At 34.9% G+C, this 17,832-nt stretch overlaps 4 protein-coding genes and 1 long non-coding RNA gene across 8 annotated transcripts; 1 reads left to right on the forward strand and 4 right to left on the reverse strand.

The window, feature by feature from the left end:
• On the reverse strand, nucleotides 394-1,589 carry LOC104782481 (elongation factor 1-delta 2-like). 3 transcript variants are annotated; one of them, XR_767018.2, is made up of 5 exons: nucleotides 1,542-1,589; nucleotides 1,335-1,445; nucleotides 920-1,122; nucleotides 715-840; nucleotides 394-602 (listed from the first exon to the last, which is right to left on the reverse strand). XR_767018.2 is itself a non-coding variant. In XM_010507419.2 (4 exons), coding segments are annotated over exons 2-4 (402 nt in total). In that variant the 5' UTR covers nucleotides 1,194-1,445; nucleotides 1,542-1,589; the 3' UTR covers nucleotides 394-600. The 3 variants fall into 3 exon arrangements, 1 of the variants encoding a protein (XP_010505721.1); XR_767017.2 differs by having other exon boundaries at nucleotides 920-1,246; XM_010507419.2 differs by having other exon boundaries at nucleotides 920-1,445.
• On the reverse strand, nucleotides 1,598-4,639 carry LOC104784303. The gene is made up of 9 exons (XR_002037779.1): nucleotides 4,211-4,639; nucleotides 4,016-4,112; nucleotides 3,848-3,875; nucleotides 3,626-3,767; nucleotides 2,847-2,969; nucleotides 2,696-2,756; nucleotides 2,455-2,560; nucleotides 1,833-2,358; nucleotides 1,598-1,753 (listed from the first exon to the last, which is right to left on the reverse strand). It is a non-coding gene; the product is annotated as an uncharacterized LOC104784303 (long non-coding RNA).
• LOC104782484 (putative B3 domain-containing protein At4g03170) lies at nucleotides 4,671-5,927 on the forward strand. The gene has a single exon (XM_010507429.2). It carries the CDS (start codon nucleotides 4,773-4,775, stop codon nucleotides 5,466-5,468), a length of 696 nt encoding a protein of 231 aa, XP_010505731.1. The 5' UTR covers nucleotides 4,671-4,772; the 3' UTR covers nucleotides 5,469-5,927.
• On the reverse strand, nucleotides 6,093-7,833 carry LOC104782483 (CTD nuclear envelope phosphatase 1 homolog). Its single transcript, XM_010507428.2, has 6 exons — nucleotides 7,489-7,833; nucleotides 7,177-7,305; nucleotides 6,966-7,086; nucleotides 6,790-6,871; nucleotides 6,534-6,687; nucleotides 6,093-6,423 (listed from the first exon to the last, which is right to left on the reverse strand). The coding sequence occupies exons 1-6, from the start codon at nucleotides 7,771-7,773 to the stop codon at nucleotides 6,265-6,267; spliced, it is 930 nt and encodes a 309-aa protein (XP_010505730.1). The 5' UTR covers nucleotides 7,774-7,833; the 3' UTR covers nucleotides 6,093-6,264.
• Nucleotides 8,696-11,534, reverse strand: LOC104782485 (serine/threonine-protein kinase ppk15-like). 2 transcript variants are annotated; one of them, XM_010507430.2, is made up of 7 exons: nucleotides 10,880-11,534; nucleotides 10,271-10,772; nucleotides 9,922-10,201; nucleotides 9,734-9,841; nucleotides 9,375-9,653; nucleotides 9,136-9,279; nucleotides 8,696-9,046 (listed from the first exon to the last, which is right to left on the reverse strand). In XM_010507430.2, the coding sequence occupies exons 1-7, from the start codon at nucleotides 11,175-11,177 to the stop codon at nucleotides 8,861-8,863; spliced, it is 1,797 nt and encodes a 598-aa protein (XP_010505732.1). In that variant the 5' UTR covers nucleotides 11,178-11,534; the 3' UTR covers nucleotides 8,696-8,860. The 2 variants fall into 2 exon arrangements, with proteins under 2 accessions (XP_010505732.1, XP_010505733.1); XM_010507431.2 differs by having other exon boundaries at nucleotides 8,696-9,043; nucleotides 10,880-11,533.

The raw sequence follows: 17,832 nt of genomic DNA on the forward strand, positions 1-17,832 counted from the left end.
TTTTTTTTTTTTTTTTTTTTGGTGTTCTTAAAAAGAAAACAAGGTGTTGTAAAAAAAACAAGGTGTTATCATTAATAAAGAGAGTTTTCAGGTTTTATAAACACGAAATTAATCTATCATAGTTTTCTTTTTCCTTAAGGATAGCAAGATGCCAAGATGGATATCACTGCTTTATCACTTTGTTTAATTTCTTGTGTAACTTGTGTTTTACGCTACGAGTATTGTGTAGTTTATCCCTCTCTAAACTGATTTTCGCCAAGTTTAAGTGGAACCAAACGGTCCAAACCTAAGAAACGGATCATGTAAGTCCAGCAATCAAATTTTAGAATATATCATGATCCATGACTCCATGTTTAACCCACGATTCATGTTATCCCAAGTAATTAACTTTTGTTTAGAGGTACAAAACATCTTCGTTAAGTTTTGTTGTTATCTCTTTCTCTTTACTTTGCTCTATCCAATATTTGAGATTTTTGTAGAAGGAAATCTGTATTTATTCATAACTCATAAGGATGAGGGAAACAAAGCAATGATAAAATATCAAAAAGCAACACATTACAGAAGCAAAGCCGCACCCCTTGGGAGTATATTTTTCCAAGCCTCTGCGTTATGATTCAAGCCGAGATCCAATAACAAACAAACATCTTTGGCATTAACACATAATATAAAAATTTGCAGTTTCAAAGGAGTTGAAAAATTATTTTAAACACTTACATATTCTGTTCAAGGGAATAACACCCAACCCTTTTCGGCGAATGGTGTCAAGAGACACACGGTCGTCAATAATGGTGAACATGGTCCGCAAATATACAAATCCATAGCCAAGGTTGAAAAGCTTTGCTGAAAATTAAAATAGAGAGATATTGGAATAATATATTGTAAAAAGAAATTAGAGTGTAAGAGAGATCCACCAACTTACTTGCTCCCCAAGACACTCCTTCCTTCTGGATGGATCTTATACGTTCTTCTTCCTTCTTAATGTCGGTGTTCTTATAATCTCGATACCGGGGAAGAACTAGCCCTGATATCCCGGCGGCTTTCATTTCCTCCTCGGTCTCCTCGTCTAGTAGGTCACCATCATCATTAGCCGGACAACGCTCGAAGTTGGAACATTCAACGCTCCTGACACGCCCACAGTTATATATATGCGTCTCGACAAGGGTGTCGAAACAGAAAAGGTCATCATCATACATGATGAATATGATACGCAACAACTTGACTCCATAACCAACGGAGAAAAGTTTCGCTGAGAGATTTCAGAGTTTTACTATTTGTATACTACCTTCCCGAAATTTAGAAACATTTTGAGGGTGCTAGAGATGAAACAAACTTACATGGTCACCAAATCAATCCTTCCATCTGAATAGATCTTATATCATCCTTTAGCTTCTCCATGTCCATCTCATCATCACGCGGTGTGATAACCATTAGCCCTGACTGCCAAGCTGCCCAAAGGATGAAACAAACCCGTTTGATCTATTGACCATTTAAGACAAATGATGAGAAATCTATACAAAGAGTGTTCCCAAACCATAACATACTTTCCTTCCTTGTGGATGCCTCCAAAGTAGCTTTCTTTTTCTCTTCGGTNTTTCAAAGGAGTTGAAAAATTATTTTAAACACTTACATATTCTGTTCAAGGGAATAACACCCAACCCTTTTCGGCGAATGGTGTCAAGAGACACACGGTCGTCAATAATGGTGAACATGGTCCGCAAATATACAAATCCATAGCCAAGGTTGAAAAGCTTTGCTGAAAATTAAAATAGAGAGATATTGGAATAATATATTGTAAAAAGAAATTAGAGTGTAAGAGAGATCCACCAACTTACTTGCTCCCCAAGACACTCCTTCCTTCTGGATGGATCTTATACGTTCTTCTTCCTTCTTAATGTCGGTGTTCTTATAATCTCGATACCGGGGAAGAACTAGCCCTGATATCCCGGCGGCTTTCATTTCCTCCTCGGTCTCCTCGTCTAGTAGGTCACCATCATCATTAGCCGGACAACGCTCGAAGTTGGAACATTCAACGCTCCTGACACGCCCACAGTTATATATATGCGTCTCGACAAGGGTGTCGAAACAGAAAAGGTCATCATCATACATGATGAATATGATACGCAACAACTTGACTCCATAACCAACGGAGAAAAGTTTCGCTGAGAGATTTCAGAGTTTTACTATTTGTATACTACCTTCCCGAAATTTAGAAACATTTTGAGGGTGCTAGAGATGAAACAAACTTACATGGTCACCAAATCAATCCTTCCATCTGAATAGATCTTATATCATCCTTTAGCTTCTCCATGTCCATCTCATCATCACGCGGTGTGATAACCATTAGCCCTGACTGCCAAGCTGCCCAAAGGATGAAACAAACCCGTTTGATCTATTGACCATTTAAGACAAATGATGAGAAATCTATACAAAGAGTGTTCCCAAACCATAACATACTTTCCTTCCTTGTGGATGCCTCCAAAGTAGCTTTCTTTTTCTCTTCGGTTTCCTCCTTAATAATTTCAATATCTTGATCATCATCATCAACAACTTCCCAACCATCCTACAATATGATGGAAGCAATAACCAATAACGTATAAGATATTGATCTCACTAGCTAGAGTATAATCTTACATAAGCGCCAAACATGATTCCATGAAACCATTAATTATGGACAAACTAACAAACAATAGAGTACCTTAGAATCAATAGCAGAAGATCCATCAATAGTGACACCACTCTCTTCAGAAGAGATACATCTGCAAATAAAGACACACACGAATTAAAATAAATCCAAACAGCTACGTAAATTAAAATCTATGCATATAAGGCAAGTGGAGGAAACTTACGTGATACCTCTTCTCAAGAGGATCTCCATGTGGTTGTACCAACGAGATGCATTCACATACTGTGAAGTTGGACGATTTAGAAGAGCCCCGTAGACAGTAATATCATCTTTTGTAGCCTTGTAACTGTAAGAGTATACATAGTGGGAAACTAAATAACTTAAACGTATTAAATCTGAAACGTACTGGTTGTTCCAAAAGGTAAAGGTTAAGTAGAATCTAATCTATTAGAGTTGTACTTGTGCACTATACTTAATTGAAACATCTTTGGTGCTCAGTGAAAATAAAGGGAAAATTAAGTTTAACCTAGAAATGTAATAACGAGTGAGAAGATACTCGTCGAGCATCTTCAATCCGGCATCAGAGTTGAGATTGGGGAAGGACACCATTTTTTTAAACTCAACAAAAACCCAACGATATGATCTAACAAAAATCAACATTCTTCACAAGAATTTATATGAAAAAATGAATTGTAAGTTGTAACTAGTTTCCAAATATTAAGGAACTGTCAGTGAATGCAGAATCACTAAATTCTTGGGATATATATTGCGGTAACTGGTATGTGGATTTTAAATTTGAAAATTCAAACTAAAAATAACTGTGTTATATATTGCATCATTATATTTTTAACTATCTTTACGAAAATTATGTTTCAATTGTTATTCCACATGTCAGGTTGAAGAATTCCCTAGAGAATCATCAGATAAAGTCAACCAAACAATGGATATTATGAAGTTTAGTCATAGGCTATTGAAATATTAATTGCCGGATGAAATGCATACCTTGCTCACAGGACTAGCTTCCTTTGTAATTTTGTATGTCTCATAGGCACCATCACTTGCAGCAAGCTCTGAAGATGCTTTGAGTGCATGGTAGTACAAAATTATATATAGTTTCAAATATATCCTAATTCAGTTGTTGGCCCTGAGTAACAAAACCAAACTTATTAAAACAGAGGAAACAGAACTACTTCCTAAGGTTGATCATTACGTAAAGAAGTGTACCTCTGGAGATTCAAATAGACAAATGCATCTGCAAGAATTTTGTACACCAATATCAGTAGGTCTACCAGACTATCACGCATGTTTGAAGTTTTTGCTTTTGCGGTTGCATGAATTCTACAGTAGAGTATCAAAAACCGCAGTAAGAACCAGTCATGAATATTTTCTTACCTTGAAAAGCATGTATGGCGTTCCTGTTTCAAACTGGAATGTCAAGATTATATACCAATGTCGCTGCGCCTCAAGAACCTTAATTCTTAGCTTTCCCCTAGAGACAAGAATGAACAGACATAACTTGTATTGAGATAACAAGAACTCAAGTTACATAAGAAACAGAGCATATCAATGGATAAAATAGGGATTCACCTCTCCTTCATGTACAATCTCTCAAAATCAATCTTGAGTTCTGGTAAGCTGGGGCTTCATTAGGAAAAAAACAGTAACCAATGCCCTTTACTCCAGACTCTCTCCATGAAAAGATGTGGAACCTAGAGAGCATAACTGCATAAGACAAGTCTCTAGCCCTAAGTTCCTCCAGCATTGGAACATAGTGTTTGGACGTCGTAGCAGGCTCCGTATATTCTATATTTCTATACATAAATTTCAATGCCTTAGTGTTCTGCGTTGAAGAGAGTAGGAGATGCATGAGTATGAGTGATATATATCACTCAATTAAATTGATATATGATATATCACACCAAGAAGCTTCGCTTTATATTACCTTCTTAATTAAATTTTAACCAATATCCTGAATAAATGTTTTATTTGCTTTTTTAATAAAGGAAAATACAATTTTAAATGGAAAACCTAAGTATATAAAGAAATATATTTAGTTAAGCGTTCATATAAGATCAAAGAAAGAAAGAAAATACAAACCCTAAATATATTGACTGTTCCGCAAGGTAAGATAGGGAGAACCTGAGAAATCATGGCTTTCACACAAGAAGAAGATGAAGACCTTCACGTGGCTGCCTGGACATTGATGCACCTACACCAAGCTCAAGCTCAATATCTAAATCAGTCACCAGAAGAAGACGATATAGATGATGAGGTTGAGTCGACTCCGTTATCACAAGTAAGCCAAGCTCATCAAAAACCGTCTAGGAAGAGGAAATATGCTGACAACAATCAGAATACGATGAAAATAAATAAGGAGGAGCTCTTTTCAGAAGAAACTCTGAGGCTCATTCAGGCATGGTACAGAGATGACCCTGATCCACTAGAGATATTCCAGGATGCTGAGGTGACGAGGCGATTCAGCAAACCGCTAAAGAAGCAGTTGATGTCGAGCGACGTGGATAAGGATCAATGCAGGCTCTTGTTACCGAGGCAGCTAGTGGAGGAGACGATGCTTCCTTTTCTAGAAGAATCAGAGAATCTGAGCCTGGGGCTTGATGTTTCGGTGTACGGACCAGACGGGGAAGTTCAACAGATGAAGTTCAAGATCTGGAATGGGGTTAGAACACCTGTTTTAACTTCGGGTTGGAAGGAGTTTGTGGCAATGTATGGTCTTGAGATGACTTCCGATTTTATCACTGATTGGATGTTTAGGCATATAAAGACTCAAAAGATTTGCTTCGCTATTGACTATGTTAGATTTTCTTTGATAGATCCAGTGGGATGATCTTGAAGACGGCCTTCTTGAATCCAAATTAGGGTTTTGTGTTTTGTTTTTGTGTTTTGGGGTTTTTGTCTCTTTTTTTTTGGGGGGTTATTTTTATTTTTAAAAGGTCTTAATTAGTAAAGGATTTATCAGGGTTATTAACTAGGGTTCTTTAGGGAGTTTGTTTCGCTATTCAATCCACGAGGATCTTATGATAAGTCATATAAGTAAGAGACGTTATCAGGTTAGGTGCTAATACTAAATTACCAATAGGAGTCAAGGTGACTGATGGATTCAGATACGTAATACAAATCCTATAATCATACAAAGCCAAATGCTATGGTAATCTATAAATCAATAAAACTAAGAATTTTTTACTAGTGCATCACAATAATTTTACATGGCTACACATGCCAAAACGTTCAATGTCAAACCATATGATACTTTTGAGGTTAATATTTATAGGTTTTGTATTTTGGTATATGAAAAACATGAGCTGATTTGAAAAAAGATAGATTGTGGATTGTAAATTTTTTTGGATATGGCCATGTTTTCATGTCGACCAACATGAAGTTGCCATAAAATAGGAAGCAAAAACAAACATGTTGGACATGTTTAGTAAATCGTAATGGATTGATCATATAATAGACGAAATCAGACTCTGATGTTTATTTTTATTTTAATCAAAACATGAATACACAGTCACAATAGTATGTCCAATCTAGACAAACCTAAAATTTAGTTGGTTGGTCCCAACCAAACTTGTCTAACACTTTCCACTTATATATGTGAGCTATGAGATTGAGAGAGATTCCAACTATCTAGATTCAGGTACCTGTGATGATGATGTCCAGCAAGACCGTGGTATGCCTTGCTTCTCAAACCATTCAGGCATGTGAAATCTATCGTAAAGAGTTACTCTTACATCTTCTTCTTCTGAAAGTTGCTTAAGAAGTGGGAGAACAACGTCTAGTAGCTTCAATATGTTTTTTGGTTGCATAAATGAGAGATCTCATTAAATTCCAACGGTTGAACAAACATGTTTTCAGTATTACATGAACAAAAAATGAGTTTGGATGTACATACCTGAGTATCATTTGGCTGTTCTGCGGAAAACGAATCACATGGAATCCCGTTTAAAGGTTGTAATAGAAAGCAGTAAGGATTGTTGTCGACAATAACAGTCCTACACATATTCTTTGATACGCATAATAGATCCTTCACATGATCTCGATATTGCCTGTATATTTGGGAACACAGAGAATACACTCAACTCATTCACAACCATATCTTTAAAAAAGAAAGGTAAAATCATATCATTTGTTTTAAACCAACAACTTACGTGGTGACTGTAGAAGGACGGTAAAGCCGATGGTTTAATACATGGTGTGTATCTATTCTATCCACAAGAGGTCTAGCATAATCTGCAGATTTTGAGAAAAACTTGTTAAAAACGGTTAAACCGAGAACAGAGAGAGTGATAAAACAGAGAAGTAGTAAAGTGACTCAAGGAGTGACCTTCGAGAGCAGCGGTAAAAAGAATAAGATGTGCAAATTGGCTGAGTTGTTCTAAGAATTCGTGCAACCCTGGACGCTCAAACACTGTTACATGGCTGATTTTAGGCTTCCCATTGCATTCCTTCACGCAGCAAAAAAAGTGAGATTAATTATTTGCATATCAACCAAATTAACCTTGGTTAAGTAACTTGATAGCTAGTAGTAAGATCACCTTGGTTGATGATACACACTCCAGCTCAAACCACTTCAACCCAGCTTCAATAGCTTGTGTACGTAATGCAGCAGGTACACTAGATGTCTCATAGGCACACACTAGTGTATCATCCAAGTCAAGAACTACCTACATATCTCAGAATAACTCAAAACACTACCAATAGCTACTAGGCAAAACTTAATGCATCAAAATTGAGCAAGCTAATCCAAACCAAACAAGCTAAACAATTCTAGAAATGATCGCAGTTTCTTGAAGCACACTAACATTTTGAGAAATCAAGAAGAGGAAAAAGAAAAAACAAGAGCATACCGTTAGTTTCTGGATGGTACTGACTTGGCCTTCAGTGGAGGTTTTCTCGGAGGCGATTTGAATGGAAACAGGTGATTCCGTCGCAATCTCCGGTAAATCGATGACGGACAAAGGTTTGAAACCATCCTTTGTCGAAGGAGAGGTAGAGAGAAGTGAATGATGAGCATCAACACGAAGGAACTTGAGAAAGAACCGATAGAAAAAATCGAGCCAGTTCACCAAAACATTCCATAGTTGAACCGAACGAGGAGAGTAAACCAAATCGGCTTGACTCAATTCCGCCATGAATCGAACTGATTCAACAAAAGCAAAGATGGCTCACGCAAGCTTTTTGGTGAAGGAGGCAAAACGTCAATTCTTTTTTCTTTTTTTCAATTAGATACGATTCACGCGCTTCTTTTGGAGACTGAGAAACACGTCGAATGTTTCAGTATATAAAAGTGAGGTGGGAAGACACGCGTGGAGAAATGAAGGTTGGGGAAGTTTTTAAGGAAGAGACAGATTTGTAATAAGAGAAGAAGAAAGTGCTGCGTTCATTCCTTTTTTTAACATTTTTTTTTTATAATGGAAACATTTATTGGAAAAAGGAAAGCTTGCAATTATTATTTTAAAATTATGAACTAATTTATCTATTATGCGTGTTAATTGAATAAATTCTTTAATAAAATTAGATCTGTATATATCACATAAATAAAGTAAAACACACAAATACATAAAGAAATCAAAAATTTACCTAATCATTTATTTCACATTTCATATGCTTTTTTTCTTTGCTATTTAAGATGCACAAAATCTAACATTTAATTTATAGTATTTTAAAGTAGAATCATAATTAAACATGATATCATATTATATTAAATACTGGGATTTTATTTATATATATAAATATCTATATTGGTCAACCTTTTGTTTTTAGGAAAAGTTTTTAAATGACATCTTCACTTTTTTTTTCAATTTGTGTATCTTGATTGATATTGATTGGTTATATGACTTATGATATATATGTGTATGGGAAGGGTATCAATTATGTTACATTGGAATTTTGTTCCAACTACTAAAATCCATAATTGGCATTTGGTATTTGGTACAAGGAGTAGATAACAAAAATAATGTACCATATTTGGTCATCATAAAATGCACATCATGGTGGTCCAAAATTTTAGTTTTAAGTTTTTGATCTATAGGTCCAACAACCGGTAACTGAAACTATGTATCAAAATTCTTTTATTGCACAACACAAGCATTTTACTTAACAATGTGAAGAAATCAATGTAAAAACAGTTCTATACACATATAATCTCATAACCAAAAAAAAAAGAGCAGGAGAAACAGAGGACCAGACAAACACAATAAGAAGCCAAAACAAAATCAATCAATCGTAAGAAGAAGAAGAAGAAGAGAGCCAAGGGTGGTTAAGTGCCTCGAGAGCTGTTGGACGTCTCAATGGATTGATCTCAAGTAGAGTCCTTACAAAATCTACGAACAATTCATCACTAACATGTAATTGTTCTTCCAAGCATGATTCTTCTGTGATTATGTATTCAATCTCATTGCTCTGCTATCACACCAAAACAACACAACAATAATGCGTCACACTCAAGCAAACAAGTCTCAAGTCTTTTCAGTTTATATCAAATAAAAACTCACCTCGTTTAAGTGGTAGATATCATACTCTTTGGTAAAGTATTTATGTGTCTCTTGACCTTTCTCTAGCATCTCTGTTTCTATAGGACCTAAAACCGCAACAATCCTAGCCAATATCATCGCTACTGCTTCGTTTGGAAACAGAACCTGATGCACACACACACATACACACTTTGTTACATTTGTGTTACTAGTTTCTTTGGTATGTAGGATAAAACATATAGATGGAAACCAGACAGTACCTCACTAGAGCAAAGCTCTGCTAAAATACACCCAAGTGACCACATATCAATCTTTTCATCATATGGAAGCCCAAGAATCACTTCAGGAGCTCTATAGGAACGTGATTGTACATACAAACACAAGTTGTCAGACCGGAAACAACTGCTCCCAAGATCTATGATTTTCACCGCGCATCTTTTGTAACTCTTTATCAGTATATTCTCAGGTTTGAGATCACAATGTATGATTCCTAGTCCGTGAAGGAACACAAGCGCATCCAAACACTGACGAGTTATAACCTGAGAAAACAAAAACATCAATTGAGATTAACAAAAGTTTGTTTTTAGGCTTTTTTTCTAGTCTTAGGAAAACAACAAACCTGAAGTCTGCTTAAGTTAAAATATGGTTCTCCTCCTGATTCTTGGTTAAATTTCTGAAATTCATACAAGTTTGCTCGGAGAAGTTCACAGACGATAAAGAGATGTTCCTGTTACATATTTTTGTTGCAAGAATTAGAAACTTCTTGGTTGAGAGAAACTGATAATTCACTCTTTTAAGAACTCTTACCTGGTGGTAGAAGTAATCATAGAGGCGCAGGATGTGATGTTCATCAGCAGGATCATGCTTATTGACATGTTTCAATAGCTTGATCTCATCTAAACTCTGATCGAAGAAATCTTTATCGTTCTTGATAATCTTGAGGCAAACATCGACACCGTTGTGTAGATCCTGTGCCTGAACCACCTTGCTAAAAGCAGCAGAACCAATGTATTCAGTAATGTAGTATCTTCCACCAATCACTGTGTTTATCACAATTGGTAGATCTTTGTTCTCTTCGAATCCAGTCCTGTAAAGAAACGATTACAAATTCATCTTTCTTTCTATTTAGGACTTACCAATGCAAATGATCGCATACCTGTTTTTCCAATGAATGATTCTAAGATCAAAGACTTCATATTCATCTTCAAACTCATGAACAACATCAACCTCTTCATCTGTTACATTCCCCTGATCACCACCATTATCTTTTGTATCACTTTCTTCACAGCTAAACTCATCAACAAGCTCATCAGTTTTGTCATCTAGACCAATGAAATCTTTTGAGTCCTCCACATTGCTAAGAAGAAAGGACTTATCTAAGTAATCAAGACTAGCTTCAGTTTGAGACCCTTGTGATGATGATTTGTCATAAACACCAACCATGTTCTCGAATTGGTTATCTGTGATGAACTTATCCTCTGCGGTTACAGGACAGATGAAGAAATCAGATTCTCTAAATGCAGGAGACATGAACTCATCTTCATCTTCAGTCTCATTGTTGTGTAAGTAAAACTCGCTCCACTCTGGATATGTTCGAGCCGTCCCAAATTGAGACTGTCCATCAGATGATGAACCATCTCCATAAGGATTCACAAAACCTGCATTTATACAATCAAAAATCTTAAAATCTTAGATTTCTTGAAATCAGATCAAGAACAAGTCCAGTTCTGCTTCATTAAGATCGGAGAAGTTAGTAAAAGCTCACCGGAAGAAGAACAGAAGCCAGAAGAGGAGGAGTCCAAGCTGACAAACTCGTCGTCGTCAGAAGAAGAAGAAGAAGACTTCAAGCCATCAGCATCACCACCGGAATCTTCGCCGGCGGAATCAGAAGGACGAGAACTCGCCGTGATTCTCATCGGAGGAGGAATAGGAAACAGAAACTTCTCGAAATCGAAGGAAGCGAGTTGGTTCTTCTCGTTGATATCGTCTCTCAAAGCAGATTCCGCCTCCGTTAAACCATTCCTCCGGAGAAACTCAAGCACAGATTTCACATTAACCGCCATTGACCCAATGACCAAAAACACCCCAACCACACACTCACGAGAGAGTTTCAGAAGCGAGAGAGACAAGGACTGAGAAAGAGAGAGAGAGAGAGAGAGAGAGGTAAGAGAAGAGAAGAGAAGAGAAAGGTTGAAACTTGCAATCACGTGATCGAGAATCGAGTAAAAAAACTAAAACCCATTGTTGATATAAGCTTCTTAAAGTCTTCGCATGGTTTCTGATGAGTTAATCTAAATCTCTGATCTTTCTATCTATCGTCTTCTTCTTCTGCTCTGTGTTGGCTCTGTAGGACCAAAGTTAACAATAACGGACATGGTGCGATGTCTTGTCTTACCGGTTTCTTCAGGTTACGGGATTGATAGGTTTCAACGTTCGTGGTTTTTGTTTCCCTTTTTTTTCTCTATTCTTTTCACGTTAATGACACGTGTACTAATCGTTGATTGACATGTGTAAATGATATCACTGTTATTTTTTTTTGGTGTATTTTGACTTTATTATTTTTATAATGTTGAACCGACGGAAGTTTATAATAAACTTTATATTTTTGGTCTTGAATTGGGGACAAAAAATCGAATTCAAAAGTTTAATAAAATAATGTAACAAAGGAAGAATCTTTCAGATGATTGTTATTATTAATTCTCTACTTAAACAAATCCCTAAATCTTCCACTGTGGTTTTATTTTATTTTAATTTTTTTGATAAGAAAGCGAATCTATCAATTCTTCAACATCATCACTAACCTAATCTAAATAGACTAATTTTGTCTTAAGACTTTTCAAATGTTACAAAATAATGTTGTAGTCCATTTTAGTTTAGAGAAGTGTTGTCTGGTCCATATAATGCTAGATGAGGCAAGGTAGTTAAGACTTAAAGAGTATATCATGAATTTGGGGGGAAATGATCGTATAAATTAATGATAAATCTCTAGCAATTGAATAGGAGATTGTGTCTTTTTTTCTTCTTCACTTTTTTTTTGCTTTTACTCCTGCCTTTTTTTCTTTTTCTTCTCTCTCTATTAAAGTGCTTCCCCCATACCTTTTTAAAACTATTACTACAGAAATTGAACGTTGTAGTTGTAGAGGCGAATTCAAGTAAAGCAGGATAAAGACAAAAATCAAAATAAAGTTGACAGCTGAAAGGCAAACTGAAAATCCGTGGAAACGTTAGAATAATGTTTTGTTACGCCATTATGGATTATTGTGTGTATGTGTGTGTGTGTTTTGCTTTTTGTTAACATGGAACCGTATAATCGAATTAGGAAGTTGAACAAGTAAGTACCATTTTGATTCGGCCTGAGACTACAATAATATACCGTAAATAGTGATTACCAAATGGTTTGGGATAGGTAGGGTTGGAGTACTAGCAAGTTAACAGAAAAGTAATTGACCAGACCAAAGTATTATACAGCCTAAAATATGCTTAAAGAGTATTCAGCCCAAACAAAATCGAGTTGAACCTTAAGTTCCAAAATTTATCCAAATTTAGAAGCGAAGTGTAAAGTGTTCGTTCTTGAAAAGAAAAAACAGCTCGTGCAAGTGCAACTCTATCATATGCAGGCAATTTATTGTATTTGTAACGATCATTCGTTTTGGACTAATCTAACTCTTAGCTCTTAAGTATTATGATTATTTTATAAGTAAGTAACACACTGAACCGAGTAGCCACAATCATTTCATTATTGTTTTGCTTTAAGTCGAAGTTAGTTCACAGTTCTCCTGTCCATTACAACATAAACATGAAGATACCAATAATAATTTGATTTTAATTTTTGTGAGTCCAAGAGTATTAGTTTCTCTTTTTATGAATGCTATTTTGTTCTCTCTTCTTTTTTTTCTTGGGTCAACATTGTTTCTTATTAAAATTTAATTTGATAAAAGCCTAATTAAAGTTACAAATATATTTTTTCTTATTTTAAAATCTAGAGCCAACCTCTGAAAAATCAAGTTATTTAGAGAGTGATAATAATATAAAGAAAGCTTTTAGAAACAAAGGATTTGGTACGACGTCCATGTGGTGGGTGACTAATCATGGTTTTACTAGTAGCTCTATAGTAAATAATCATCATTATTATATATTTTTGCTATAATTGATCTGAACCCCCACCGACTACAATTATATTGTTTTCTCACCAAAGCCATTAGTGTGAGGCTGTGAGCTATATCAGCTTTTCCCACGTGACCCCATTTTCAGAACTTTTTTTTCGCCAAAGAATTTAGGGTTTTGCTAATTGAAAGTTTGATTTTATTCATCATTACATTCTCTATGTCCGGTGATGAGATTGTTTTTGGTTGGTGGTCTAGACGTACACAGCATAAGTTCTAACTCATTTAGGCTTGGCGAAAAAAATGAAAATAATATATATAAAAAGTATTCAAAATAATGAATATTGTAAAATGTTACAACATATATATGTATACAAAGTAGAAAATCCAAATGTTTTCAACGATCGAACTATACTAGGAATTTGACCAGCTTTTCTGCAGACACACGATATTTTAGGCGAACATAAAATGCCAAATCCCAATATTAACTTGTAACGTGTTCAAATCTATTGATACCAATGCCATTCTCATTCAGTCATTCTTGTTTACAACTTTTGACTATAATTTGATGACTAACATGTTCCACTCATGAGACATGTCCATAGAATACTAATGGGCTTAATTGTTGATAAAAGGTTTATGGGACAAGCCCATGATATTCCCCTTTATCTCTTTTGTAACGTATTCAATTACAAGATTGATAGAATTGAAGGAGAAGTACTACTGTATATGTAATAAGGTTGGGTAATCATATACTTTCACGTTTCTACAGTAATCATATATTCTAAAAGAAAATTTCTACCTCCATTATAACCATAAAACCACTAATCTATTAACTTATACAACAAAAAATGTATATAGATATGCAAGTCTATCTGACCAAAATGAACTGCTTCGAGAATGAAAAAACGGAAATAAAACCACTAAATACAGTCATTTAATTTGTCCCATTTTTTTTGTTTAACCTTTTCATTTTGTCATCATCATACAAATATTTAAGCGAAGTTGTCTTTATCATTCAAGTCACAACGGGACTCCCACTCATGGAACAAACTATTTTACGTGTCATGCAGAAAATAAACCCATCCACGATATGATATGTTATTTTGTCAAAGGTTTTGCTTTTCTAAAAGTGAAATAAAATCAAGAGATCTCCCAGACTTCTCTCGTAACTGATCCTAGTTTAGCTCTGACTTTCAAAATCAGCGCTGTGATGCTTTGTTTGTTTTACAGAATGCATATCAGCATAATCAACACAAGCCAAGTTGTGCAAAAAGATAAAGAAAAGAGGAGTTCTATAATGATCCCATGTGACAGGATGTATACGTAAGCGTATTAGCGTGTATATAAACATCCAATTAATGTACCGATATATATGAAACTATGTAATGATATTTAGCATTCCAACAAAAAAAAAAAGAATTATGAAATGATATTTTCTAGCTATTCGTTCACATTTCGTAGTATCATGTCACAATTTCAATATAAAAGGTAAAAAATAGTAATGTACATCTATTAATTACACCTATATTGTACGTTAGTGAAAGTTCATTTCAGTGGACATATTTTTTTTTGTTTCATTATCTTTATTTGATATTGTGTCATTCCACTATTATGAATATGATCATGATAGGTTTTAAGATAGTATGGGAAAACCGATGTTGTACAGTACAGTAAAATGCAAATAACATGGCTAAATATATATATATAGACCGAGTTAATTTTTTGCAAATGATCCCATTATGTATAGTGTTACATATCTTAGGATCACAGTTTACCAAATATGAAAAGGCAAAGAAAAAAAAGGCGAGAGAACGAACATAAGTGTACCATATATGGGAAAAGTAAAGATGCTAAGTGGAGCTCGTGATTTGTTCTTTAGGGCTCGTGATTATAGGGTCCCCGTGATTGTATATTAACAGTCTTGATTCTTCTGCCCGTAGTGGGTTTGGCCTTTATTATTGGTGTCTTGTCTCCGTCTCTCTCTCACTTTTCAAACTATAATCCAAATTACTAACAATATGCAATCGAGTAGTATACCTAGGCCTGCGACTTTGGTCCGATCGAATATTTCGGTTTTGGTTACTCGGTTTTCCGGTTTATTCAGAAACTGAAAACTGTTCCGAATCTAACCGAATAAGATTTCGGTTCGGTTCGGTTTGGAGACGGTTATTTTGGTTATTGTAATTCGGTTATTCGATTAAAGTATTGCAGGGCTAAAAAATATTTTAAAAATTGGGTTTCAGGCTTTGTCTCCTGAAAGCACAAGGCCTGTTAATCTAAAAACAGGAAAAGAAGAAAGTTTGGTCTTTTGTTTCGCTTTCTAGCGATGAACGACGAAGACATCTGGAAAGACACCGGCGGCGAGATCTAAGAAAGACCGGTGGTGTGATTTGAAAAGCGGAACTCGCGGTAAATAAGATGAAGAAGATAGTGATGAAGGATAAAGAATCAAAGAATAATGAATCGAAGAAGAAATATAATGATGATGAAGAATGATGATGAATCGAAAAAGAAGATGATGCTTGTAAATCGAATTAGAAGAAGAAGAAGAAGAAGAAGAATAATGGTGATGATGAATAAGAAGAAGAATGATGATGATGAAGAAGTAATCGAAGAAAAATGAGGAAGAAGGAAGTGAATGCTCGGCGGCTGGGTTATGATTTTTTGTTCTTCGGATAACCGTTCGGTTTTGGAAAACCGAACCGAAAATCTCGGTTAACCAATCCTAAATTGAACTCATTCCGATCGGTTTAATCAATTAGAAAAACCCGAACCGATTTGTCCGAATTACGGTTTGGTTCGGTTCGGTTCGGTTCGGACAAATCGGTTCGGTTCAAAATCCCAGGCCTAAGTATACCTCTACTATAGCAGTATAAATAGTTATATATGAATATTAATTTCTATGATTCTTTCTGTAAAGACATCATCGGAGTTCTTGTACTGCGCTCTCAATATGTAACATTATTGTGTGGATGTTTTAAATTCTAAGAACATATGACTACTCTTTCAAAAATGTTTCAAATATCAGTTGAGGTTAATGATTGAAGTTCTTCAATACATATATGCTATATACTGTATATGGTATATAGAGATGAAATGTTAATATTTATTGCATTTATGTATTGCTGCCTTTAAAATGTTGTGATGAAAGCTATATTGATGCACTAAAAACAAAATTTTCGTGTGTTCTGTGATTATCATACATAAAGTTTAGTTTATTTAACTTCAGCAATTTTTATTTTTTCTTCAACTTACGATTCATCTTCTTACGATTCATTTGATATTGTATGAGTAAATAAGCTAGACATATAATTCCATCGATCATGTTTAGAACACTATTACACTTTTTCCACCCCTATGGAATATTGAAATGTAGAGTAACCTTTTATTTGTTGTCTAGCTAGCTTAAACTTTTTATTTTCTTATGATAACAATAACGTATAGCCACCAGAAAAAAAGGAGTATATCTTATACTTATTTACGTATAGATAACTTTGAATCAAAAATATTGGAAAGCAAAAAAAGAGGGGTGAAGTCCCGTCGTTATACTTTAGACAAGAGACAAACATATCTTGCCCTTCGATATTTGATTCATAATGTTCCAAACTTTTTTGAGTGATTAGTATCGTAAATAGGACATTAAAGACCCACAAAAATACTAAAAGTTTCTTCAAAATCCATAATTTCATCAAAAATACAACTTACACATATAATGGCAACTTCATCATTACTATAATCTAATATTATCTCACATTGCTCCCCACTTCCCCTAATGGATTGACCAACCCTTCAAATCCCAACTTTTCAAAACGTAATTCTTTCCCCTCTCTATTTTTTTCGTCATGTTTTTGATCTTTTTGTTTTGTCTTTTTATAGGTGTTGCAATTATTTTGTCTATTGATTGTAATAGTAGTATTCTTGGTTAGCAAACAAATTGAGAATTTGATTAGCAAACAAATTCTTAAGTGACCGTTCGTATGCGGGCTTTAACTCATCTTGAAGTCCCAAGAAAACAGAGAGACGACACACCTGACGAACTCTTTAAATATCAATATGGATATCGTCAGGTGACAATCGACAGATTTGAAGATGGAATACAATAGGAATTGTTGAGTCAAAGTCCATTGGCAAAATGGGTCGTCCACTTACTCTTTTAGTTATTTTATTTTTGGTCTTCCACTAAACTTTCATATTGATCAAAATTTTCACCATTAATCTTTCTTTATTCGATTAGCCATGCTAGCCTTCCTTTTGTTGAACAGGGATCTCAACAAGATACGTTTGGACTTAAAAGTCTGGACCATTCAGATTCGACAACATAAGTTGACTAATAGTCAACTCTAGGTCTTGTTGTGTTACACTATCAGGATAGTTATCTTTGTCAATATGGGCTCACCGCTCACATGCAACTTATTATTGTTCATGCAAATATATTCCTTCCGTTTCAAAATATAAGATGTTTGAGTTAGAAACGTATATTAAGAAATAATTACTTTAAAAAAATTTAACCAATCATAAATAAAACTGTATAATATAAAATATAAAATTAATCTAAAAGTTGCATAACACTACACGAAAACACGGCGTTTGGGACTACTTGTTGTGACTGAAT

The sequence above is a fragment of the Camelina sativa genome, chromosome 4 (assembly GCF_000633955.1).
Source record: "Camelina sativa cultivar DH55 chromosome 4, Cs, whole genome shotgun sequence".
Taxonomy (NCBI): Eukaryota; Viridiplantae; Streptophyta; class Magnoliopsida; order Brassicales; family Brassicaceae; genus Camelina; species Camelina sativa.

What these genes read in the sequence shown, in the direction of transcription:
- LOC104782481 (XM_010507419.2), bottom strand. Translation starts at nt 1,193, where the DNA reads ATGTATGATGATGACCTTTTCTGTTTCGACACCCTTGTCGAGACGCAT. An exon ending in AGGAGTGTCTTGGGGAGCAA is followed by an intron (nt 841 to 919) that starts GTAAGTTGGTGG and finishes TTTAATTTTCAG; the next exon opens with CAAAGCTTTTCAACCTTGGC.
- LOC104782484 (XM_010507429.2), top strand. Translation starts at nt 4,773, where the DNA reads ATGGCTTTCACACAAGAAGAAGATGAAGACCTTCACGTGGCTGCCTGG.
- LOC104782483 (XM_010507428.2), bottom strand. Translation starts at nt 7,773, where the DNA reads ATGGCGGAATTGAGTCAAGCCGATTTGGTTTACTCTCCTCGTTCGGTT. An exon ending in CGTCCTTCTACAGTCACCAC is followed by an intron (nt 6,688 to 6,789) that starts GTAAGTTGTTGG and finishes CCAAATATACAG; the next exon opens with GCAATATCGAGATCATGTGA. An exon ending in AACAGCCAAATGATACTCAG is followed by an intron (nt 6,424 to 6,533) that starts GTATGTACATCC and finishes AACATATTGAAG; the next exon opens with CTACTAGACGTTGTTCTCCC.
- LOC104782485 (XM_010507430.2), bottom strand. Translation starts at nt 11,177, where the DNA reads ATGGCGGTTAATGTGAAATCTGTGCTTGAGTTTCTCCGGAGGAATGGT. An exon ending in ATCATTCATTGGAAAAACAG is followed by an intron (nt 10,202 to 10,270) that starts GTATGCGATCAT and finishes GTTTCTTTACAG; the next exon opens with GACTGGATTCGAAGAGAACA. An exon ending in ATATCTACCACTTAAACGAG is followed by an intron (nt 9,047 to 9,135) that starts GTGAGTTTTTAT and finishes TTGGTGTGATAG; the next exon opens with CAGAGCAATGAGATTGAATA.